This window comes from Pagrus pagrus (genome assembly GCF_965226575.1).
Source record: "Pagrus pagrus genome assembly, chromosome: 22".
Taxonomy (NCBI): domain Eukaryota; kingdom Metazoa; phylum Chordata; class Actinopteri; order Spariformes; family Sparidae; genus Pagrus; species Pagrus pagrus.
The window spans coordinates 8,601,028-8,625,052 of NC_140204.1; the positions used below are offsets into that span (position 1 = coordinate 8,601,028).

The following is a 24,025-nucleotide window of genomic DNA, read 5'->3' on the forward strand; positions in this document are numbered from 1 at the left end:
TTGGTATATTACGTCATTATTTTGATATATTATGTCGTTATTTTGAGATACTACGTCATTATTTTGAGATACTATGTCACTATTTTGAGATACTTTTGAGATACTATGTCATTATTTTGGGATGCTTGTCATTATTTTGAGATACTATGTCATTATATTGGTATATCACATCATTATTTTGAGATATTGTGTCATTATTTTGAGATATTATGTCATTATCTTGAGATACTACAGCATTATTTTGAGATACAATGTCATTTTGGTATATTACGCCATTATTTTGAGATACTATGTTATTAGTTTGAGATTCTTTTGAGATACTATGTCATTATCTTGAGATACTACAGCATTATTTTGAGATACAATGTCATTATCTTGAGATACTACAGCATTATTTTGAGATACAATGTCATTATTTTGGTATATTACAGCATTATTTTGGGATACTATGTCATTATTTTGAGATAGAAAGTCAGAAAATGTTTCATTATTTTGGAGAAAGTTTCTCATTGTTATTATTATTATAATATTATTTCTGTTCTTTTTTTCATCACATCGTCGTGAATAGGCCTCCATACAACACAACAAAAAGGTGATGCAACACAAAAGGCTGCATGTTGTCTCATTTGTCATTTCTTCAGTTATTTGTTAGTAATTTTTAGATAGCTGGGTAGTTTTAAAATCTATCTACTGTAAGCACAGTTTTCTTCTGCTCTCAAGCAGCCGACCCTTTCGTTACTCAGCAGTAAACAACCCAAAAAGAACTTAATTAATTGTGTTTTTAGTGGAAAATCAACACAATGTTTCTCATGCTTTCCAACAATGTGAAGAACAATCTGGGTAAAACACTGAGTACTTGTTATTTCAACTAATGAAAATGGCCACTTAGGCACACAAACAGACGCACAGTCGGCTTTACAACCCCAGAGGGCAGAGATATCAGCCTGCATTGGTCTCCAGGGTGGAATGGAGGTGCTGGAAAGTGGATCAGAGTGAAGTGGCGCTCCATCCAAAGGGAATAGTAAAGTAAATTACTGCCCACTCAGAGATGACTTGAACTAGACAGAGGGGTTTTTAGCCTGTCATCTCATTAGGATAATTGAATGGATAATACTGTATGTGATCCATTTGGGTGGGAGTGTTACCAGTGGAGTTTTTCCTACATCGTCAGAGTCAAAATAATGAGCTGTAGGTGGAAGGCTTGTGGCGTCAAACCCGTGACAACCGAGACAGGAAAGAAGATGGAAATCAATACAAACGTGCCCGAAGCCGTCCTCTGTTGTTCACTGACCCCGGATCATTTTACCCCGAAGGCCTGCACTCACAAAGGCTTCACAGTTCCCATAACAGCACATGGTAAAGACACTCCATAATCTCTAGATAATAGACAGTTAACCACATTTACTTGATGCACCTTCCCAGACAGAAGCACTCCTCCTGCAGCTTCACAGGGATACAAACGCTGTCAGTTGTGTGTTTCCCCTGGTTTTCCCTCTTGTCTCTACATGCCCGGTAGTTGTCTGGGCCTCAGGTTTCACCTCACAGGTGAGGAATGACCTGTTTTTATACCCTCCATTGAGATTTGGATATGTTTGTGTTTTTTTGGACTGGGCGTACCCCTTCGAGTAGTATTTATCTTTCAGTTCAGCGTCTGTCATTTAATTCTGTCACCAGAAAATGCAGTTTGTTGGCTAATGATAACTTATTGCCTCTCAGCTGCGTGTTAATGGGTTTACAGGTTGTAGGTCAACGCCTGTGTGCAAAAGGTTGCAGCATTTTAAATAGTGCAAAGCATCCACTTCCTCCAGTTGACAGAATTTAAAGTAAACTAAAGTTTCCTGCCTCTGAGCGTCATCTCTCTATCCCTAAACTGGCTGTGAAACGAGGTCCCTCCTGAAATAACAGGATCAATAAATAGCTCAGCAGGGTGTTGCTGCCATTCTGTGGGTCTTATTGATTTCACATTTATTTTATGCGCCCAGTCAAACCCTAATATGATGTTTTCAGCTCGTATGATGAACGCAAAACCCCCTCTCATTAGTGAAACACTCGTGAAGTGGCATTTTAATCTAAATAAAAGGCACAGGAGCCATTATTTAACATATAAATGCAATCAGGCTGCTCTTTAAAATACATCAAATTACATATTAATCACTTGACTCTACATATAGCAACACAATGCTTTTGTAGATGTAGAAGTATCAGTATTGGGTCATCATTTATGTTGGTGTGACAGGAACAAGAGAGCTGAAGCATGCACTAACACAGACAAGATGTTATCAAAGGCTGTGCTCAATTCAGTTTCACAGTTAGACAACATAATTCACTGCACAGTGTGACGGCTGGTGCAGTATGAGCTGCCTGTAACAGACAGACACTATGGATTCTCCACTAACCCACTGACCTGCATTGCAGAGGCAGTTTTTTCCTCTGTGCTACGTGCTCTGTATGTTCAATTACATGTTTAACTCTTTAGCAATGCTGCCCTCTAGTGCTGACAGTCAGTTAGGAGCCGATTGAATGTAATTAAGTACATTTACAGGTGCTTACACGTTACTAGTCATACATCAGCAGGTTGTTTTTTTACTTCCTGTCTCAAACACTCACACTGTTATGTGCAGAGGGATGTGAATATGCCTTATTTAACAATCATAAACATCAGTTGCAACTTTATAATGGCAATCCAAATAATCATTATAGATTACACGGTGTTTATTAACCATTTACAAAGTATTATAAACAGTATGAATTGTTAATAGTCTATTGCAGAGGCTGTTTTTGCAGTGACTATGTGCTCAGTTCTGTGTGAAGACCAAAGTTAATTTTCTAACTGTGACTTGGTTTTAACATTATCTCTACATTTCCAATTCAAATACCGGTTTGGCACAACGCCCTCGCATTTATGAGCAGTTCACAGGGTAAACTTCACCTTATATCACCCTGGAGGCTGCCTGCCAGAGGTCAATACCGACTGGTCACACTATACTGAATGTGTTCCGGTCACAATTTTCAAAATAAAACTACCCACATAGTTTACTTCACACTAATTTTGGATTTAGCTGGAAAGTTAATTCTTATCCTGTCTGCTTACTATCTTTTAAAAGGATCTTTCGAGCCATCTCGTGGTCTCCTTCGGTGGGTGGAGGGGGCTGGAGTTTGCTCAGTTTTTGTTGATCTCTCACAAAACCTGGTTAGCTGATGAAAGCAGAGAGCCATCGTCCATGAAGACTATGGCATGTGGTGGAGAGCTCAAGAAGAAAATAGCAAGAGGATGTTGAGTTCAGTTTTTAAAAGTTGTTTTTAGATTCCTTCAGCTGCAATTTTGAATTTTGAATTCTTTTATTTAAGCGGGCAACCGCTCCAAAAGTACAATTTTGAGGTACTTGTACTTTACTTGAGTATTTCCATTATCTTGTACTTTATACTTCCACTCCACTACATGTATTTGATATATTTGATTACTAGTTACTTTATCAGAGCCAAAGTGGTGCGTTTTAAAATAAATGTATTTAATCAGCAATCTGATAAAAAACAAAACAAATCTGATTCTGATAATCAGAAAAATACTGAATATCAGGTCTGATAGGTCGATCCACTACACAGTACGTGCATACATGTAAATATATACTTTACTTTTTACTTGCACTTTTTATACTTCTGTACACTAACATGTAAGTATGATTTTTGGGTACTTTTACAACACTGGTATTTTAAAACATGTACAATCTTGATCTTTAACTAACAAAGTTTGAAATCAATTTAGTGGAATAAAAACTATAATATTTGCTTCCAAAACAAAGTGGTGAATAAAGTAGCATACAATGAAAAAGTACCCCCAAACTGTACTCATGTCAGTACTTGAGTAAATGTACTCAGTTACATTGCAGTGACTATTGATAATCTCATCTTGGATGTTGCTGGTTCATGGTTTTATTTTGAAGGCGGCCCACCAGGCTTCCGGTCCTGTCCCTCGCTGCTGTCATGGAGCCTTGATATCCGCGCAGTCATACACGCTGCGGCCGCTGAATGACAGGACGTACAGGCGGCAGTAGCCTCGGCGGGACCACGGCCGAGTAACCGTTGACCCTCCGTCCACTCCCCCGCGGTGTCGACATGGCCCTGAGCCGTCTGGAAAAGGTTCAGGTATGGCTCTTCAAGGCGTTCATGGACGCCCTGTTCGCCCTCTTTCGGCTCTTCGCCCCTCTGAGAGCCGGGGTGTCCGGGAAGAGGCTCCCGCCCGTCGGCTGCCCGCTGCTGCTCCTCTCGGCGACGCAGCTCGCCAAGAAGATCCGACGGAAAGAGGTGTGTACCGGGGCCGAAGCGAGAGACGACTGCGGGTGGACGGATGGAGCTTTGACGTATTTAAATCAAGCCGAATGAATAAGCACTTCCTCATTCACTACTTTAGGTTATTGCTTGTTTACAATCATAAAAGTTATGTAAGCAGTTAGCTGTTCGTCTTTAAATCCCTCTTGTTTTCAACGTGATTTTGTTTTTTTCAACAACAAAAACCTCATTATAGTCAAAGCTGGGTCCACTCTCTGCGGGTCTAATCCCTACAGGTTAAATGTACAAACCTGATAAACGAGACAATAGCACCTGTGGGATATACACACACCTGTGCTTCTTAGCCATGCAATAATTAATTAATTATTAATAATGTCTTGAGACAGTACAGTTTTCCATACCATTACAAGGCTATACAAGGCTTATAGGGTGCAGCACCCTCAGATAAAATGACTGTAAAATACAAACTGTGAATAGAAGATGTTACCTGGTTTTATTTATTTTGGTTTTAACTCAGAATTTTAATATTTAAGACATTAATGAGGTAATAATACAAACATAACCGAGCTGTTCTCAGAGGAAAATAAGGTCCCCAGAACACTGTTTGAAAGCTAGAAAGGTGGCAGGGTCCGCCGAATATAAACAAAGTCCTTTAAGGTCAGTTTGTTTATTCAGTTTATTCAGTCATGAAGTCAAAGAGAGTTTGTTTATTTAGTTTGTCGATGATGAAGATCTTTCTCTTCTGATTGAAATTACTACACACTGCTCCTTTAAAGCCAAATATACAGAAGTAATATACATCTTCATATTTTTAAATCTCCTCAAAAACACTTCATAAATGCTACGACTCGGTGACCAAATCAAATATCACTATATTCTTGACCAAGTACCTCGTTATTGTGACAATATTACCAAGATGACCACTGGATGTTTCCTGCTCACGCAGCCACGCCTGTTTTAGACTTAATCTGGAAGTGTGAATTGTTTTACTTGTTATTCTGGCCTGAGTCTGTGTGTGTGTGTGTGTGTGTGTTACCGATCACAATACATGTTTATATAGTGTAACTGTGGTGTTTCTGGTTTCTCAGGTCTCCAGTGTGGAGGTGGTGCAGGCTTACATTGACAGGATCCAGGAGGTCAACCCTCTTCTGAACGCTGTCGTAAAAGACAGGCAAGAAAGACCCTCCTTCTCTGATAGCTTTATGATAATAGATTAATTGTTTTTGCTCATTTGTCAAGCAAGAGGTTGCTCAAAATGTGAGGAATTGGTGCGTTTCTTCGTCATAATTGACAGTAAACTGAATATTTTGTGGTTTTGGAGCGTTGATGGGACAGATGAGGACGTTTTATGATGTCATATTGGGTTTTTTGAGACTATCACAGCCATTTTTCACTATTTTGAATGAGAAAATACATGTAAGCTGCAGCGCAATTGTGCCCCAATGTTTCTTTTATTAATCATTATTCCTCCTAACGGATGTTTGGAGCAAAATTCTGACTTGTCTCAGTGCAGCCAATTACATTTTTTAGCAAAATTCTTTAAAAAAAAATGAAATTGGTTTCAACTCTGATGCATAATCTCAAAAATAAAGCCCTTTTAATCAGGATTAAAGCAGAATTGGGTCAAATCAATTTTTCTTCCTCCGTCCAGGTTCGACGCTGCCCTCCAGGAGGCGGCCCAGGTCGACAAGCTCATCGAGGAGGAGACCGGTGGAGAGGAGGTGCTGGAGGACCGACTGCCTTTACTGGGAGTCCCACTCTCTGTCAAAGAGTCCTACGCCCTCCAGGGTAAACCCCAGAAATCTAACCGCCTGTCAGTCACATGAAACCAGGCAGCACATACATCAAATAACCAGCGTTTGAGCCAACATCTGATACCACGAACATAGATCCACCCACACCCAGTTACTGTTTAGTGGAAGCGTTTAGACTTCCTTGATTGCAACATCTTTCCCTCCTGCAGGCATGCCGTTCACTACAGGTGTGGTCTCCAGGCGTGGAGTCATATCCACTGTCGACGCTCCACCGGTGGCCCTGCTGAAGAGAGCAGGGGCCATCCCGCTGGGCGTCACCAACACCAGCGAGCTGTGCATGTGGTTAGAGTCCCACAACCACCTGTACGGCGTCACCAACAACCCGTACGACCTGGAGAGGATACCGGGAGGGAGCTCAGGTCAGCATCTGTTTGACGGGTTGAAGGGTGGACTCTTGAATCAGACGTTGTTGTCGAGCAGCGTTTATTCAGAGCAGCTTATTGTCGGAGTCGATCTCTTTGTCTCCAGGAAAGCAGCGCCCTGGTTATGCCTGATAATCATATTACACTGCAGACACACAAACACAGAGGCGCTGGCTCTGGTTCCTTTAAAGGGGAACTCTTAAAGGGAGAGGCAGGTTTTGGATGCTTGTGTTGCAAATGTGAAAAAAGTTGTGTGAAGTTGCGAAGTCTGTTAAATTTGACTCAAATGATTTGAGTCAGCACCAGTTGGGGCTGAAGACAACAAGCTTGAAATAATAAAAAAAAAATCAACAGGTGTGAAACAACCTGTGTTAATCTCCTCTCTCCTCCGCCTGCCTCAGGCGGCGAGGGAAGTATTCTGGGAGGAGCGGGCGCCGTCATCGGCGTAGGCTCGGACATCGGTGGCAGCATCCGTATGCCCTGTTTCTTCAACGGAATATTTGGCCATAAAACCACTCCTGGTAAGAGAAACTTCATGTTTCAATGTATATTAACGTACGCCGTCCTTCTGGGCAACATTCCTTGTATTTAACTGTCGTCTCAGGTTTAAAGCACACACTCATGTCCCAGACTGAAATGTGATGTGTTTCTGCAGGTGTCGTGTCCTGTGAGAACCAGTACCCTCCTTGCTCCGGCAGACACGGGGAGTACGTCAGCAGTGGTCCCATGTGTCGCTACGCCGAGGACCTGCTGCCCATGCTCAAGATCATGGCGGGACCCAACGCTCACATGTAAGAGCTCCGCCGGTGTCCAGTTTTTCCAACACTTAAGCAAAGAGTAGTAGTAGCAGTTGTATTGTCACCAGACCTGCTGTGAGAGGATTACTTGCAGGCAGGGGGGAAGAAAACTTGTTCTTTAAAAGTATATGTTGTAATATTTGAGTAGCTTTGGCAACAGTAATCTGCTTTAAAAATAGCCGCTGCCGTCTCAATCCTTATTCTTCCTTTTATGCTACACGTGATAGTGATGGTGGGCCCTAATGCGAGAACATTTTCGTATTCTTGTCCTAAATTTCTCCTACTTATTTCTGTGAGGTTTGCTCATACAAGCCTCGGGATCCATCAGTAAGAGTTTGATTTACCAACTGGCTCTGCTGGCGTTAATGCTGATATAAATGGTTGGCCCTGTTACCCTGTGATAGATGGTGACGGACAGATGGTTCGTCCAAGTGTTTTGAGATGGAGATAAACAGCAATATGCGAGTAAGGGGTAGGAGGAAAATCCAAAGTGCCTTATAGGGTCAAGAGTCAGGTTTGTTTGTGTGTTTATTTGTCTAATTTGCTTTATTTGCTCACACGTGTTCACAGGTTGTCCTTAAACACGAAGGTCGACTTAAAGAAGCTGCGGTTCTTCACCATCCCCCACGACGGCGGCTCTCCGATGACGTACCCCGTCAGCAAAGAGCTCATGGAGATTCAGAGGAAGGTGTGTTGATTACATCACTTATTCTATTAAGCTGCAAAGAGATGAGAAGATTTTAAAAAACAAATCAAATCATGTGATGTTCTCCAGGTGGTGCAGCACCTGGAAGATGACCTTGGAGTGAAAGTCCAAGAATTGCATCTCCCCGAGCTCCGCTACAGCTTCCAGATCTGGGACACCTATATGGGTCTCCCTGACAAGGAGGGCAAAGTAGGTCCTGCTGTAATCTGAATCTGAACAGCGTGTCCCTGAATGCACAGAGTTGCTGGACGAAGGCCAGCGAGTGGTTCATCAGTTTTCCCGTTAGATAATGTTTCGCGGTGACAGAAAGCAGGCCCGGTCTCAGTCACAGCACCTATTGTAGTCTGCTGCTGCCCAGAAATGTTTCACTAATCCGTTTAGCTACCAGGACACACACACACACACACACACACACACACACACACACACACACAGTCTCGGAAGTTATTTCTGCTATGCCATTACTTAGTCACAGTTTCCTGATAAGAAGTAATTGACTTCAAATATGGATTTAATACAACATATGAACATATGTTGAACATAGGGTGGTGTCTCAAACTCAAAAATACTTTATGCTTACCTAGGATCGACAGTAAGATCAGTACATGTAGAAAGTGATATTTCTATAGTTATTTTTCTCTTTTTTTAAAACTTCAGGTACCAACTGTGTGTTGTTGGATGGGGACAGCACAGCAGTGTGGCAACTTAAGTATATGACACTCACTCAGTGTACTGAATGTGGCCTTCAAATGTTTCCTTCCCGCAGCCTCCACAGGCATTTGTGGAGCTGATGGGGGAACCAGGACGACCCGCGTGGCCTCTGTGGGAGCTGCTGAAATGGATGGTGAGACGATCAGATCATACAACCCCCGCCATCGGTAAGATGGGAAAACATTAACTATCATCCTTTTAAACTACTTTAATTTTTATGTGTTATTATCCAAACACATTTTCATTTAATTTAGAAATTAAAAAATACTTTTCATTCATATGTTTAAGATGAAGTCATTCATATAATTATATATTTCATAGTTATCATATAAAAATCATTATTTGTGTACTTTGGAGCTTCATGTTAGTATATGAAACTACATAGAAACTGACAAATTAAACACCGACGTGAACCATTGATAGTTTTAAACACAATAAAATATGCAACGGAAAGCATACGCTAAATAAATTGTCATTAGATACATAATAAGCAGGAGAAAAAATGTGTTGGCTAATAAAAAAAAATCTGTTTTATTTTGGTAAAAGCTGTCTGAAAGCTGTAGCTGCACAAGTTTACGTGAACTGAACAGGATGTGTGTGTGATATCTGCAGGTCTGGCCCTGCTCGAGATGAGCCATGCGTCCAAACCCTCGGCCTTCTTCATCCAGCAGAAGGAGAAGCTGCAGAAGGAGCTGGAGGAGCTGCTGGGCACTGACGGTGTTTTTCTTTACCCTTCCCACCCCAGAGTAGCTCCCAAACACCACCACCCGCTCTTCAGACCATTTGACTTCGCCTACACAGGTTAGTCTGACCTCAAGTGATACAGTGCAGTCAGTCAGTCATTCAATTTTTTCTACAAGCTGCAAGTTGAGTCAAGATGTTTTAGTTTGTTATTTGGCAGTGTCAAGTGAATTCTGCAAGTTAACATCTGATATTATTGAAACTAACATCCCACATGATGCTAGGCTATAAATCCTGTTTGACCTAAACTGAAAAAGGGTTTTCTTCCACCAGAATAATCAAAATGATCAAACAAACTCAGAAAATGCTCCAGTCTTACTTTTATTTCCACATATTGAAACATTTCATCCCTTCCTCTCTACTCCCAGGTATAATCAACATCCTCGGGCTGCCGGTCACCCAGTGCCCTCTGGGTGTGGGTGAGGAAGGTCTGCCCCTGGGTGTGCAGGTCGGTGCTGGGAAGCTGCAGGACCATCTGACCCTCGAGGTGGCCCTCTACCTGGAGAAGACGTTCGGAGGCTGGAGGGACCCCGGAGCCAAATAAAACCTCACAAGCAAACAGCCATTGCCAAAATCTCCTCCTGGTCGGATAGAAGATTATCAGACTGACTATCTGCCTCGCTGCTTAACTGTAGTACAGAAATACTGAGGTACAATCAGATCGTTGAATGTTCAAGTGGAAGAGATTGATTTTTGCACTAATAGGGGAATCAGCTGCTCCAGTCATGATTTTATAATTTGCCATGAGCACAAGACTCAGAAAGATGATTTTAAGTGCTAATGGAAATAACGGATCATTAACGTTATCACAAAACGGGGCTTTTGTGCCGTTAATTTATAGAAGTTTTATAGAACTTGCACAATTAATTCCTACAGTTACATGTGTGTAACTAACAGCAGACCTACTGTAGCTGTGTTGACTCTCAGAGGCTCGGTACACGACAGGTTCTAGGTTTTAAATGTTCTGCACACCCACACAAGCGTCTTGTTCTAACTGATTACACTTCAGGTTCGCACTCGGTGGAGCCGAGCTGGGAGTTTGCATTGAAGAATCATAAAAGTGTAATAAGACCTGCGTGAACAGGTGCATGAAGTGTGGTCAGAATAAAGAAACGCCTGTGTGGATGTGTACTGTAGATGTGAAATGTCAGTCAGCGCTTGAGGGTAATAAATGTTTTAATACTTAAGGTTTTGCATGTCTTTTTTTGTGTGGTGACGTGAATGTTGCATAACTGCAGTTAATCGACTGTGGTGCCTGTTTTATGCTGCGACACATTTGTTTCAGTTGATTTAAAAAAAAAAAGGTACGAATGTTTTCTCTTATTTATAACTTCACCGCGTCTAATAACAAACATGTAAAGTACATTCTCCAGTCTGGTGGTGGTTGTTCTTATGCCCGTGTGTCTCTAGCATAATCTTAATGTAAATAATCAACCTGGCAACAGTTAAATGTTAACTTAAGGTAAACTGGCTTGCACTCACTAAAATATAAACCATAATGATTAACCCCACGGTTCTTTGACAGACATTTCAAGCCCTTTATGGACATTTTTGTTCTCAGGGAATAATGCACGGATCTTCAGGCCTATTTAGGTGGCTGTTATTAATGAGTGAGTTCAATTTGATGCAGATCCAAATACAAATCCAGATCTAGCGGATTTAAATGTTTTATTTGATATTAGATTAGGTTTAGGGTTAGGACTGATTGAAGGGGACTGTTGGGCCCTGGCGGAGGTATGCGCTCTACTGAGTTCTAGTTGTTTATGCATCTTATTTATATCACTAACTTATAACTGACTTTTTCACCTAGAACTGGTTCCCTACTTTGATCAGTTTATTTAACTAAACGAGGACACAGTGCCTAATTAGCTTCTGAAACACTGGAGAACTTTTTCCCTGAAACCTCTGACTGAATAAGCTTCTATTGTGTATATTTATACTTGTTTCGTTTTTATTATTACATATTTTATAACGTAAAATAAAAAGTCCCAAACCAACAGGGTTAAGTGAAGGTCAAAAAGTGCCGCTCGCAACTTACCAGGTGACAACTGTGTCGACGAGGGTTCAGGGCTTCCCTCGCCCAAAAATGTAAAAGCTAAAAGCGAGAAAGAAAAGGAAAGAAAAGCCCCTCTGGAGTCTGTTGTCACTTTATTTTCTTCCCTTCTTTTGAAAAAGGATGAAAAATTATTAAACATCTACCAGAAGGCTCCAAACAGAACTTGACAGCATTGAGAACAATTCAGTTTTGGTCACCTCTATGATGACTGTCATTGTCGTTCTCTTCTCTTTTTTTTCTCCTCTCTTTCACAAATCATGAATGAGTTCTGAAAGGTCCGTGATAAGCTGCGAAGGTCACATTCATACAGAAAAATACAGACGGCTCGTCTTTTCTTTGCTCTAGACACGTGACATGCTTGTACTTCGGAGTACAAATGTTGAAAAGGTGCCTGCCGTGAGAATAATTCTTCTCCTCAGACTCGAGTATAACTCTCACCCCTCCTGACCACAGCATCATTCAGGAATCGGAGGTGACTTAAAAACAGAAACAATAAAAGGGTAAAGGGAAACAATCAAACAAAAAGTACAGAAATATTCTTCAAAGAGTCCTGCATTTTGGCGGCGCAGGAAAAAAGGGAGGACCTTTCTCTCCTTGACGACCTCTCACCCGCCCAGTGCTTTATTTGGCCCAAATGTGTATGCAAATACTTGTGTATGTGTAAACATGTTGGTTTCGAAGTGGATAAGAAATTTTGGGTGTGTGTTTTCCGAGCGAGCGAAGCGTCTCAGGAGGTATTGGTGATGGGTTTGTATTTCTTGAGGCGGGTCCACTGCCCTGTGGAGTAGTTCATTTCGAAGACTGTGTCCACCAGCATCGTGGTGCTGCCGGTGCCGTCGGCTTTGGGCAAGACCTCCGTGTGCTCGCTCAGCTTGATCTGGATGATGTCCCCCTGCTCCGGGCACGGGTTCTCTGCATCGACAGGAGGAAGCAGGCTGGTTATCACTGGTCCTGACAGGTTTGTGTGTGTTCTGAGCTCATTTACATTCAATGGATGACAACAAGAAGCAACTCTTGTGTGACCATGATTTGCAGACTTGGGGCCTGTGTCCACTTGGAGTTTTTTTGGGGGGGCAGAAAAGAGCTGAGATGATGTGTTTGTTGACACTATCTGTTAGTATTTTATTTAACATCAAACATCAGAGCAAGGAGGATTTAATGTGGATTTACCAGATGTTTCTAAATATACAGTACCTGGACTGAATGTGCTTCTGTATGAGTCTGTGTCTCTCCACTAAATATCACTCAGCAAATGCAATTTATACGTTAATTAGAAATGTATGTTGATGAAAAAGTGAATGTCCTGCTGTACCTCTGGATCCGGCCATGAAGCCCAGGATGAGGGCCTTCTCTGGTCTGGTAACCTTGTTGGCGGTCTTGAACATCTCCTGGGCAGCGTACATCTGGTCTCTCTGAGGAGCAGAAACGTGGCGGAGAATTTTGATGAGAGCTTTTGTAATGAACAGATTCAATAACACTGCAGAGGATCTTTTGTAATGCATCTTTAAACCACCCACTCCATCTCCACCTTACCGTGAGCGACAGATTCTTTTTGGGCTGGGGCTGTGGGGGCGTAGGGGCTGGTGTGGGGGTCGGGGTCTGAGGCGTGCTGGGAGGCTGGGTTGGGGTCTCCGGCTGGCTGGCGGTCGCAGCTGCTGGGGGCCCGTTGCTGGCGGGGGTAGAGACTGGCGTGCTGGGGGATGTGGGGGTTGCTGGATTCGCCGTGTTGCTGGCGTTGTACATGGGCGTCCTTTGTTTGTACTGGCCTGGTAAGGTGGCAGTAGCAGTGGCGCCAGCGCCGGCTGTCGCCGACTCCTCTGGTTGGCGAGCCGACTGCAGCGTGTCCCGTCCCGAACCACCAGCATTGGCTGGACGGTGGAGGAAAAGACATTATGAGATTGAAATGATGCCTGAGAAGTTTTTTCTCTCTCTCTTTGAGCTAATAAGTATGAAAGAGCTGTACTGATATGATCCAAGGCTGTGGGTCTAACCTGGCTGTGCCTCGGAGCTGGGAATGTAAGAGGAGGAGGGAACCATGCTGGGTGTGGCCGGTAGGTAGCTGGTTGACGGCAGAGGATTCTCGTTCAACGCCCCCAGTTTCTGAAAAACAAAAGCAAACATCACTTGCTATGATGGGGACAGAAAAAACGGATTAAGAGACAAAGACGAAGGCGGGAAAAACGAGACAAAACTGGAGAAACAAGAAATGTCTGAGTGATGCGACTACAAGGCACCTGTGCAGAGACGAGGCCGGCAGCGTAGTCTGGTGTCGTGTTTTCCACCACTGCTGCTTCTTCTTTGGCTGCTTTCTCTCCGGTCTCCGTTTCTACAGCAGGTGAAAACATTAAATAAACATCAGTATAATCCCACTTTGATGATATAGCTGTAGAACTTGACTGACGGAGGGCTGAGTATATAATTACCCAGAGTCTTTCTTCTCCTCTTAGCTTCTCTTCCAGCTCCGACCATATCCAGCTCTGAAATATCTAACAGCTGCCAAGGAGAAAGAGGGGGGAAATGTGAGAAAGACACACTTCTATGCAAGAAGTGAATGACAAGAAAGCACAAGCACACAAAATGTTAAGTTTTCTGGTAGCATTGTTGAAAATTCCTTTACCTTGACCCCCCTCTCCTTACGCAGGGGCGTCCGTGCAGGGGCAATAGGTGTGCGGTTACTGGGAGGGCTGAACATACTGGGGGCAGTGGGGCTGCGGAATGGGGCCTTGGGGATCCCCTTGAGAGGAGCTGCAAATATTGACACGTATCATCAGCAACAATCACACCATAATAATAAAAAGCGACACTTTAATGTGTCAGCGTTTTGACTGATAAAAATTATGAACATTATGATGGTGCTTTTTATTTTTAAAAAACAGAACTTAAGACTTTGATAGTAAAAATAAAAGCACTTTGAAGTGGCCTTCAACTCACTGGTAGTGTCAATCTTTTTGACCAATCCTCTCCCTTTGGCGTGAAAAGGCACTCCAGCTGTCTTTTTCAGCTGTTGGGCTGTCTCCGTGGCTGAAAAAGGGAAAGAAGATACAACATGATGAGAAACAAAAACTGCACACTTACAATTTCTTACATTTTAATTAAGATATTAAGAGCCATGAGGTCTGGGAGAGTAGAGCTGTAAACAAACCCACATTTCTTGGCATTTGTATCCAACTAACAGACTTAAATACGCTAAAAGCAAACCAAGGATTGTACAAAAGACACCGATACTGGTGTAGAGAGAGGATGTGTGTGTGTATGTTTTACATTTCTGTAGCAGCTCTGCTCTGAGGGTTGCACTCTTGGGCTTCCTTTTCAGCTGGAAATGTTTGACAGGGGGTGTAAGGGGTCCCACCAGGGTGGTTAATGCACTCTTGTTCAGGTACTGGCACTCCAGAGGAAGCATGGCAGACGCCTCACACTCACCCACTGGGAAGGAGAGGAGGGGGAAGAGATAAACTGGCAGTTCATCATCACAGGAGATACTTCTATATTGCTGTTTTATTCAGCGACATGAATAGAAAAAGACATGTCAGGTATCCCCTACCTTTCTCCCTGAGCTCTCCGAGAATATCCTGCACATTTGGATTCTGCTCCTCCAAGTCCAGATTGAGAGAACCGGTCTCTGGGAAGGACTTGAGGATGTCGGCAACCATCAGCACCCAGGGCTCTGAATCCACCGTGGCCAGCTGGATTATCTCAGACAGAGCCTCCTTCATCTGTGAGACAAAGGATAAACACCTTAGCCTGCATCAAAAGTTCCCAATCAGTTACTAACTTCTCACTGTTCAAGAAATTAATGATTCTTGTTTATTCAGTGATGATTAATCTTTGTGTTAACCTGTAACTTGTGGTGAGATGATGTGCAAATGGTACAACTGGGAGTAGCCACATTTCAAATGATTTTCTAGCACTGACCTGTACATTCAACTTTCCTTACTTTGCAAATTACTGCTCTGTTCTAACTTTACAACACAGAAGCGCTGTGCAATATTTGTAGACAAGCAACTATTCAGAAACTAGTGCCGAGTCCATGGGGTAAAGTTACTCTGTGCACTTTTTAAAGTTCAGTACTTAAACAAAACTCTGAGGTGCTTTACTTCAGTATTTAAAATGTTTTCTTGATACTTGTACTCAACTTTGTCTCAGAGGGAACTTTTTTCATCATTAGATGTATTTGACACATAGTTACTAAGATTCCACTTAAAACACACACGATCACCCAACATTAGTCCATTAACAGACAAATAAAGCTGAGATTGTATCTTCTTTATTACTGTGTGTTTTACTCTCTTATGTGTATTCTGTTTTTAATGCTTTTAGCTTGCTTTATTCAGTTTTGGAGAGAGCTTTGTAACTGTGTTTTGAAAGGTGCAACATGAATAGTTTATTATTTTTGTTATATTTATTATCATTACTACATCGGATTTAATTTTCATTCATTTTCTGTCATTTTTTGAATAAAATAGTTTATCAAGAAAATATAAGCTGTCACCTTGGGCTCCAATTTTCTAAAGTTTAATAGACTGAAGCTGTAATCGCTTGATCCAGACTCTTATTTGCTTAATTAATCAACCATGAAAATAACCATTAGTTGCAGGATTGTAGTTCAAACTGTCTCCACTTTGACCAGCTACAGCACAGCAAACCATCATTTTATTGTTGATTAATTTTCCTCTTCACTCTTCAGTACCAGGTCTCTTGTCATGGGGCTTTTTACATTGAGCTACTGTATCTACACAACATATTTGAACGTGCAGAGACTAATAAGACCTCAGCCCTGCAGAGGTAGGTCTTTATTCTCTGTTTAATACTCTGTCTGAATATGCAGGGCACACTGATGACGGGTGTCTAAACGTTTGAACATCCAAACAAGTGATATGTCGGACTAGATGCTAGTACCGCCCTCCTGCTCAGGCTGTAGCTCTCCTGTGCCCATCCCACCATAATGTCTGTGCAGGCTCCGCTAGGCTGGAGTCACCCGCTGTAGCTGGTGAACCGCCGCTGAAAATGCGCAATTATGGGTTAGCATCAGGTTAGTCGTGTAGCTGCCTAGCGTAAATATTGATGCGTATGGATGCTTTTCTCTGAAAAAGTGAGGTGAAAACGTCGCAGGAATAACATCAGCTTTCTGACTTTAGCTAACGGATCTTTACCGCCGCCAGTAGTTAAAGACAGCAAGCTAACGCTAGCTACTTATGTTTAAGAGCTGGGCTAGGCGTTTCACAGAAAGTCTAAAACACACGCAGGAATAGCAGCGTTTCGATTTGAAAGCAACTAGCCGGAGATTGCGCGCTTTTCTTAGCTGTGTGTCTGAATTAATAGCGTAGCTTCCCCGTCAGGCTAACGGCTAGCTAACGCACAGCAGCCCACCTCGTCAACGGTCCGCCGGGGAAGATGCAGCATCCCGAGCAGCAGCTTCAGCTTCACCGGCGGCGATAAGCTCGAAAAGCACAGCCGTATGTTGTCAATTACTGACACGGTGAGGAGAGAGGCGATGCTCGGAGGCGTCCAGAGCTCGTCCGTGGATCCTAGTTTGTTGTGAAGCCACAGGCCGGTGTCGCTGTCCTTCATCGACGCCATCTTGGAAAAAGAAGTGCTATAAGTTCGGGCATTTTAACGGGCTACCTAAGAAAACAGTCAGGACCCCGCCCACACCGGGGGATGGGGAGCGTGTATCAACACTGAGCCGTGAACAATCCAAAAGAAATGGATTTTAACTTTAATACTCTGGCTATATCTTTGTTTTGAGCTGGGTTATCTGTCCATAAGTTGTATGCGTTGTTAATAAAGTTTAAATGGTGTATTTCCTTGTACAAATGTAGCTGAGAATGGGTATCACTCACATAAAGATGCATATTATTTAAAATTTGCTCACTCAATTCTTTAAAAATAAACTAATTCACTTACTATATAAATATTTCCTCCATATTTAGTCGTTGCACTGCACAGTCTTGTTACTTGAACAGCACAGTACCACCTGGACCACAACCCCCTATGTAGGTTTGAAGAAATTCAAACTCAGAATTTAAATATTTACAATATAAATGAGGTAATATTACAAACTCAATCACAAAATATTTATTTTTTTCCACAAGTGAATAAACAAGCTGTTCTCAGAGGAAAAAAATGTCCCAAGAACACTGTTTGAAGCTATAAAGATGGCAGGGTCCGCCACATATGAACCATGTAAAACAGTTTGAAATTGTGTTGTCCTTTAAGGTCAGTTTGTTTATTCAGTCATGAAAAGAGAGTGTTTATTTAGTTTGTTTAGGCATAAATACAACAAAATCAATCAATTCTCTTCTGATTCAAATGTTTTCCCAAGAACTACATAGTGCACCTTTAATACGACGCTCCATTACCAACTGGGAAAAGTGGAGCCCATATCTTCATGGCCAACCAAAGGCCCCAGTTCCAGTGTGGTGCAGCTGGTTATAGTTTGAACCCCGCTGACTTCTGCCGTTGATCTACTCATTAACTGACCCAGAGACCCAGTGTTGAAGGGGCAGTGGCTTATTAGCATTGAATAGGCAGAGCAAAACAACACATTCTGTACGTATTTTCATTTACTTTTAAACAATTCAATGTACACATCTCAAAACATAACTACAAAAAAGTGGAGATGATGAAAGATGATGTATATGCACAGTGCGTTTTACTATATATCGGGGAAAAAAGTAAAATACCTAGATATTTTACTGCAATGTAGAAACACAAAAAATACCAACTTTACTTCATTACAATTAGATACATATTTCAGCAAGATGTATTTAAAGTCTCAATCTATGATGCAGAATAGCTCACAGCGTTATAACATACACTGCTCAAAATTAGTTAGGGATATTTTAGTACTACTAGTTTTGAGTAGTGTATATTTATAAGTGGATAATTATCACTTAGCCCATCTCTGATCCCATGTCTTGTATGTTAGATCATAATCTGAACAATGAACTAGTGAGTATATCTGTAAAATAAAGGTAGTGAAGTAAACTCATGTGCAGCTATTAATTAAAAGTATTTATTGAAGATAATGAATCCATGTTGAGAATTATGCACGTCACGATTTATATAAATCTATATAATTTAAGCATTAATTGCACGCTTGTCCAGGCTTTTATTTTGAATGCTTGTCACCGGAAGTCTTGATTCTGGCCCCTCCATAGCTAATTTTTCATGAGCCCCGCGCATGCGCACTCCCTGTATCCCCATTAAAACAATCTTAGCTAGGTGGGCATCTTGCGCTGATCCGGTGAAAACATACTCGACTGTTTCACGGTACGTGAACACACAGTTTCCTAAATAAATAACAATTCTTGCTGTTTGATATATTTTCAAATGCATGCTTATATTTACCGATGAAACCTGGACTGATTTCTAAACAAAGCCCCGTTACATTTTCTTATTGCACTGACTGACGGCCGTGTGGGATCATCTCCCGTTGTTGTGTTTCTGCAAAACCTCACACCTGCAGATTTTATTTTATTATTTTATTTCCAGAGGTTATTGATCACATCGTCACCATGGCATCCAGTGGATATCTGCAGGCAGCGGTGCTCCTTCTGGCGGTGCAGATCCTCAGTCTCGGTGCAGCTGATGCGGATCAGGAGACTGGGACTGTCATCCCTGCTGAAAGTAGGTGGATTTAAACAGTGTTCAGTGTGTTCAGTGCAGGTTTTTTAAATGTTTGTTGAAATCAGCATACCTCACTGATAATCACACACTAGTATGAGCAGGTGTCCTCACAGAGGTTTCCTGGGGGAATTGCAGGTCATCCTAATTGGTGTATGACAACATGAAAATGGGCCTGCCCCCTTTTTATTTCATCTCCTCTAGGTTAAAAAAGGCAAATACCTATGCTTTTGTTTTGATAATTAAAAATATCTCCAGTAAAATGAACAAAATCAACATTTATAACAGCTTAAAGCAAGACAATGTACATTTTAAAAGGAATATTATGTAATCTTCCTTTCAGAAATGAAAAGTTGAATTTAAAAGCAAGAAAAAAAAACACCCTCACTCCGTTCAGTACACTCAGATTTTTGCTGCTTCAGCCTTACTTGGTCTGGTATAAAAGCCACGCAAAATAATTCAGGGGGTATTTACACTCAAATCATTAATCTCTTTATTCTACTTACTTATTCTAGTACTTGTACTGTTGCACCTCGAGCTGTTGTATCATGTGAATTTCCCCGTTGTGGGATAAATAAAGACAATCTTAATCTTAATTCTGTGATTTCTTTCCTCTTATATTAAGGTCGCCCATGTGTGGATTGTCACGCATTTGAGTTCATGCAGAGGGCACTGCAAGATCTAAAGAAGACAGCCTTCAACCTGGACGCCAGGGTGAGTGACGTCCGACACAATCCTGTCACGAGGCCTTGGATTGTTACCCTTGTTATGATTTTATGTGGCATGCTCTACATCTGCCATGCAATTAAAGTGTTAGCCTGCTGATGAGTGTTTTAAGCAACAATTACTGATGATGGTGATTTTGTTTTGGACAATATGGCCTGAAAATAATATGACAATAAACAATATATGTATTAATGTTTTGAAATCTCCTCAAAAATCTACTTCTACGACAATATTGTGACAGTTGGTTATTATAGTTTCACAAAATAATAATACAGTTGGATTTTTATCATTAATGTGGACATAAAGACTATGTGGGTAATTAAATCACTCTACTGTAATGCAGCCTTTGAAACCAGTGCGACATATCACAATATAACGATATCCGGAGTCTTAGATGATGCATAGTATAATATGTTTTATGCCTTTTTAATTATAATTTATTGTAAAAATTGTTATTTATTTGATAGCGTATTCAACAGCAACAGATATAATGTTTATCGGGTGTCTAGCTGAAGCCAATTTCCAGCCATCGTCTCTGGTAAGGTTTTTATAAGTTCAAGTTGAAGTGGACGAGTAATAATATTAAAAAAAGAAAACAGGCAAAAAACCTAAAAGAAATAACTGAGAACAATTACAAGTGTCATGTTTCGAGGACTTGGCTGTGAAAAATGTTATATATGTGTATTATTATAACAACATAAAGTATAAAACAGTTATAAATGTCCTAATAACACAACTTTAAAATGTAAATTAATATATTGTTATTATAATTCAGCTTCATTTAGTGACCAATTCTTCTTTTAGCATTTATCTACTCGATGTTAAAATGGTGAACTCTTGCAGTAAGTTGGTGAGTTCAGCATAGTTTATTCAAGTGTATACAAGTAATATCAATGATTCGTCTATATGTTTTATCAATTAACCCAATAATCACTCATATATTTTTAAATGTAAACATTCAACATACTATTTCTTGTGTCAACAGTGAACCTTTAAACTCAAAAAGTAATATTTTACTTTTATCTTAACTCTACTTTTGTCTTTTCTTGAATTATTGGTGATTGATGCTCAGGTCTACCATCCTTAGGAAAATAATCTGCAAATAGAAACCGTTTAATTACTTAAACGCAGAGGGGTTGGGGGATTTTTTCAGCCTAGAGTCGTATCTGTGGTGTTCCTAAGAAGTTGCGTACAGCCACAGCTACTTCCTAGTTCCTCAGTCGGCGTTTACACGCATTGACATGTTGTCTTGTCCTGTGCAGACGGAGATGCTGGTGCTGAGGGCGGAGAGGAGGGCTCTGTGCGACTGTATGCCCACCAACTCGCTGCGCTGAGCTCTGCACCAGAACACCTGAGGACACTTCCACCTGCCATCACACACCGACACTGAAAACAACCCCTGTTCAAAAACCTCTACTCATGCACAACGATTTTCATCTTAACTTATTGACAAAATAGGCACTTTATTTTATTTTCTCTCATTTCTCTGTTGAGTGAAGCTTTTTAGTTGACATCATGCATCACCAGACAACTTTTATACCACCAACGTTTTACATCACGACTGTGAAATTACGTCTCCATTGTCACAGGACTGGGGTCAGTTCTCATTCGTCTCCTATGAAGCATAAACTATTTTTTGTACTTTTTAGTATTTGACTGTATAATGTAGATACAGTAGAATGCATCCGTAAATTTACTCGTTGAATGTGTTGTATGAGATAAATGTTTACGAACAACTTTACACATTAAACTGTAGCATCACACGGAATTTATTTAACTGCTCAAAACCGATAAAATAGTTTAAATTAGTTATAAATTAGAAAATCAGTAAAAATTTCACTGATTCAAGCGAATTGAGTGCAAGGTCGGGTAACTTATTAAAGGAGATTTTCTTTGTAACCATGATGATTTTTTTTTTTTTCCCTGTAAAGAAGTGGTCATCAGAAAGAAATGTGAAGTTTCAACGACGATATTTTCGGACGTTTTGTTTTTCTAGGCGGAAAAAAAGCGTCTCTGTAGGTCTTGATTTAGCACAGCACTGTAGCATGAATTTACAGCACTTTTTGTTAACCTACTGTTAATATAGATTGTATGTATAGATTCTGTATATGTACACGGGTACGTGTCATGGAGGTGTCTACAGACATTGTCTTCTCTGTCGGAATAAGGTGTATGCAAGAATAGGGAAGAACGATAAAGTGTCGAATGAACTGCAATATCTGCAGGAAGGGAGGAAGGTTAGCTGCAGCAGGGGACATAGAGATAGAAATAATAATTGTCTTATTGTTGCTCGTTCATGAACAGTGTACTTTGTTAACATTATGTCACGAGATGCCCCCATTTATTGTCTTAATGTTGTACCTATCAATAAAAACAATGAATGATCTCCAGTGCTTTTTATTCTTCCTCTGGCTGGGACTTTTATCACAGATCATCAGTGATGAAGAAGCACATTGTGTTTGTGCTGGCTTTAATAAAGACACATTCATTCATTTATTTGTGGTTTCTGCTCGGTCTCACGTCTCAGTTGTGGGTGTTGCACTGCGATGACTGTGTGTTGAAAGTATTTCCACTTCTACAACGTTTTAAGAGAGGAAAACCAGCAAACAATCCCATTATAGCAAATGAACCAGTGAATTAAACCATTAAAGGTACAATGTGTAGGAATTAGGGGCAGAAATGGAACATAGTGTTTATAATTATTACATATAATATTACAGAGGGAGCTAGTAGTCTTCCACAAAGAAGACTACTAGAGACGAGGCGTATTCAGTTGGTCACAATTAGCAACCTCACTACTAACAAGGTCTGTTTATAGCCTAGCTAGACAGTGCATGACTTACACATCACCACCACTTACTACACAATTACACATATTTCCGTTAAACAGTTATAATAGTTTGTAACTAAAGTCGACCTGTAAAGACGAACTAGTGCGCAGGTGAATATCTGTGTTTGTTGTGATGGCGTCTAATGTCCACGACGGCTGTGGTCTCATTTAGCCACTTGTTAGCAACTGCCATTTTTAAGACACGCAAGGGCCTTATAATTCAATTGTGGGACATTTAGTGATGTATTTTATGCCATCGAACCAAATGTGTAAATATTTTAAGCCCGTGGTACTCACAGACCTTTTTTCAGCCATTTTAAAAAAAACAAACAAAACATTAAATTTAAGACTTCTGAGTTCTGGGTTTTAGGACTCATTACTGCAGCACTCTATAAGAAAACAGTAAAATGTACCGTAGATCTAGTTGTCAAGTGTTAATCCCAATATTTAAATCTCTTTCGATCAGTCTGGGAGTGACAGCAGGTTATTTATTGAGATTATGTGTTCGGGCCTCTACAATTTATCGGACACTGATTCTCTCCGGGCAACACCTTGAATCTTAGCAGCACATCCCGACTGTGCTCATTTGTCTGGTCTGCAGAGCCTCTCAGAGCAGTGTGTGTGTGTGTGTGTGTGGTACCAGTCACAGGAGTGATGTTATAGCTGACCTTAAGTCCTCCCACACACACACACACACACACACACACACACACACACACCTTTTTATTTATTTACAATAGGAATACACCATGGAAAAAAAGGAAAAACCTGCAATACCTGAATCTCCACCAGCAGGAGGAGCTCTAGGTAAAGGCAAACCACCAGCTGTGTCGCAGCGATGCACCACTCTCCACACTCCACATACCCCTCGGCTGTAAGTTCAGATGAGGTGAAATACTGTAAATAATGACAAGATGAGAAAACTGAGGCACTAAATTGGCCACTGAAGCACCTGCAGTGACCTGGCAGGAATCTCAGCCCCAGAGGCCCCACCGTGTGCTGCCAGCACTACTGAGGCAAAGCCCCTTGTAATGCACCACAAGCAACCTTATTACACAGGACTGGGAGGTTTGAGTATGCAGGGACACCAAGTATACGCTGAATCACTTTGAAAAATCCTTGTTGTCAAGAAGCCTCCACTTTCTTTCTCGCTCCCTCTCCCACTCACTCACTGGCTCCTTCTCTCCACACAAGCCTTTCAACTTTTCTTTCATCTGCCTCTGGAAAAGCTGCCTGAATCGTTCCAGCTGTTCCTGAAATTCTCAGGAGGGGGCAAGCGAGCTAAATCCTCAACATTTCCCCCCCTTTTTTTATCCCTTTATCTTACTTGGGCATTGATTTGACCTTGCCGTTGAACCATGGGACGTAT

General features: G+C 41.2%; 3 protein-coding genes across 3 annotated transcripts; 2 read left to right on the plus strand and 1 right to left on the minus strand.

The window, feature by feature from the left end:
- Nucleotides 1-3,975: 3,975 nt before the first annotated feature.
- On the plus strand, nucleotides 3,976-10,605 carry faah2b (fatty acid amide hydrolase 2b). The gene is made up of 11 exons (XM_084344182.1): nucleotides 3,976-4,302; nucleotides 5,376-5,458; nucleotides 5,939-6,075; nucleotides 6,251-6,460; nucleotides 6,865-6,984; nucleotides 7,119-7,254; nucleotides 7,831-7,948; nucleotides 8,036-8,155; nucleotides 8,733-8,844; nucleotides 9,290-9,478; nucleotides 9,787-10,605. The coding sequence occupies exons 1-11, from the start codon at nucleotides 4,114-4,116 to the stop codon at nucleotides 9,960-9,962; spliced, it is 1,590 nt and encodes a 529-aa protein (XP_084200308.1). The 5' UTR covers nucleotides 3,976-4,113; the 3' UTR covers nucleotides 9,963-10,605.
- Nucleotides 10,606-11,549: 944 nt separating this feature from the next.
- Nucleotides 11,550-17,095, minus strand: nelfa (negative elongation factor complex member A). Its single transcript, XM_084344178.1, has 11 exons — nucleotides 16,842-17,095; nucleotides 15,016-15,187; nucleotides 14,736-14,897; nucleotides 14,406-14,495; nucleotides 14,092-14,219; nucleotides 13,898-13,967; nucleotides 13,709-13,800; nucleotides 13,466-13,574; nucleotides 13,008-13,342; nucleotides 12,787-12,886; nucleotides 11,550-12,386 (listed from the first exon to the last, which is right to left on the minus strand). Exons 1-11 carry the CDS (start codon nucleotides 17,049-17,051, stop codon nucleotides 12,202-12,204), a joined length of 1,653 nt encoding a protein of 550 aa, XP_084200304.1. The 5' UTR covers nucleotides 17,052-17,095; the 3' UTR covers nucleotides 11,550-12,201.
- A 1,540-nt stretch (nucleotides 17,096-18,635) lies between these two features.
- Nucleotides 18,636-22,212, plus strand: nicol1 (NELL2 interacting cell ontogeny regulator 1). Its single transcript, XM_084344068.1, has 4 exons — nucleotides 18,636-18,746; nucleotides 18,969-19,103; nucleotides 19,726-19,814; nucleotides 21,089-22,212. Exons 2-4 carry the CDS (start codon nucleotides 18,992-18,994, stop codon nucleotides 21,158-21,160), a joined length of 273 nt encoding a protein of 90 aa, XP_084200194.1. The 5' UTR covers nucleotides 18,636-18,746; nucleotides 18,969-18,991; the 3' UTR covers nucleotides 21,161-22,212.
- Nucleotides 22,213-24,025: the final 1,813 nt, after the last annotated feature.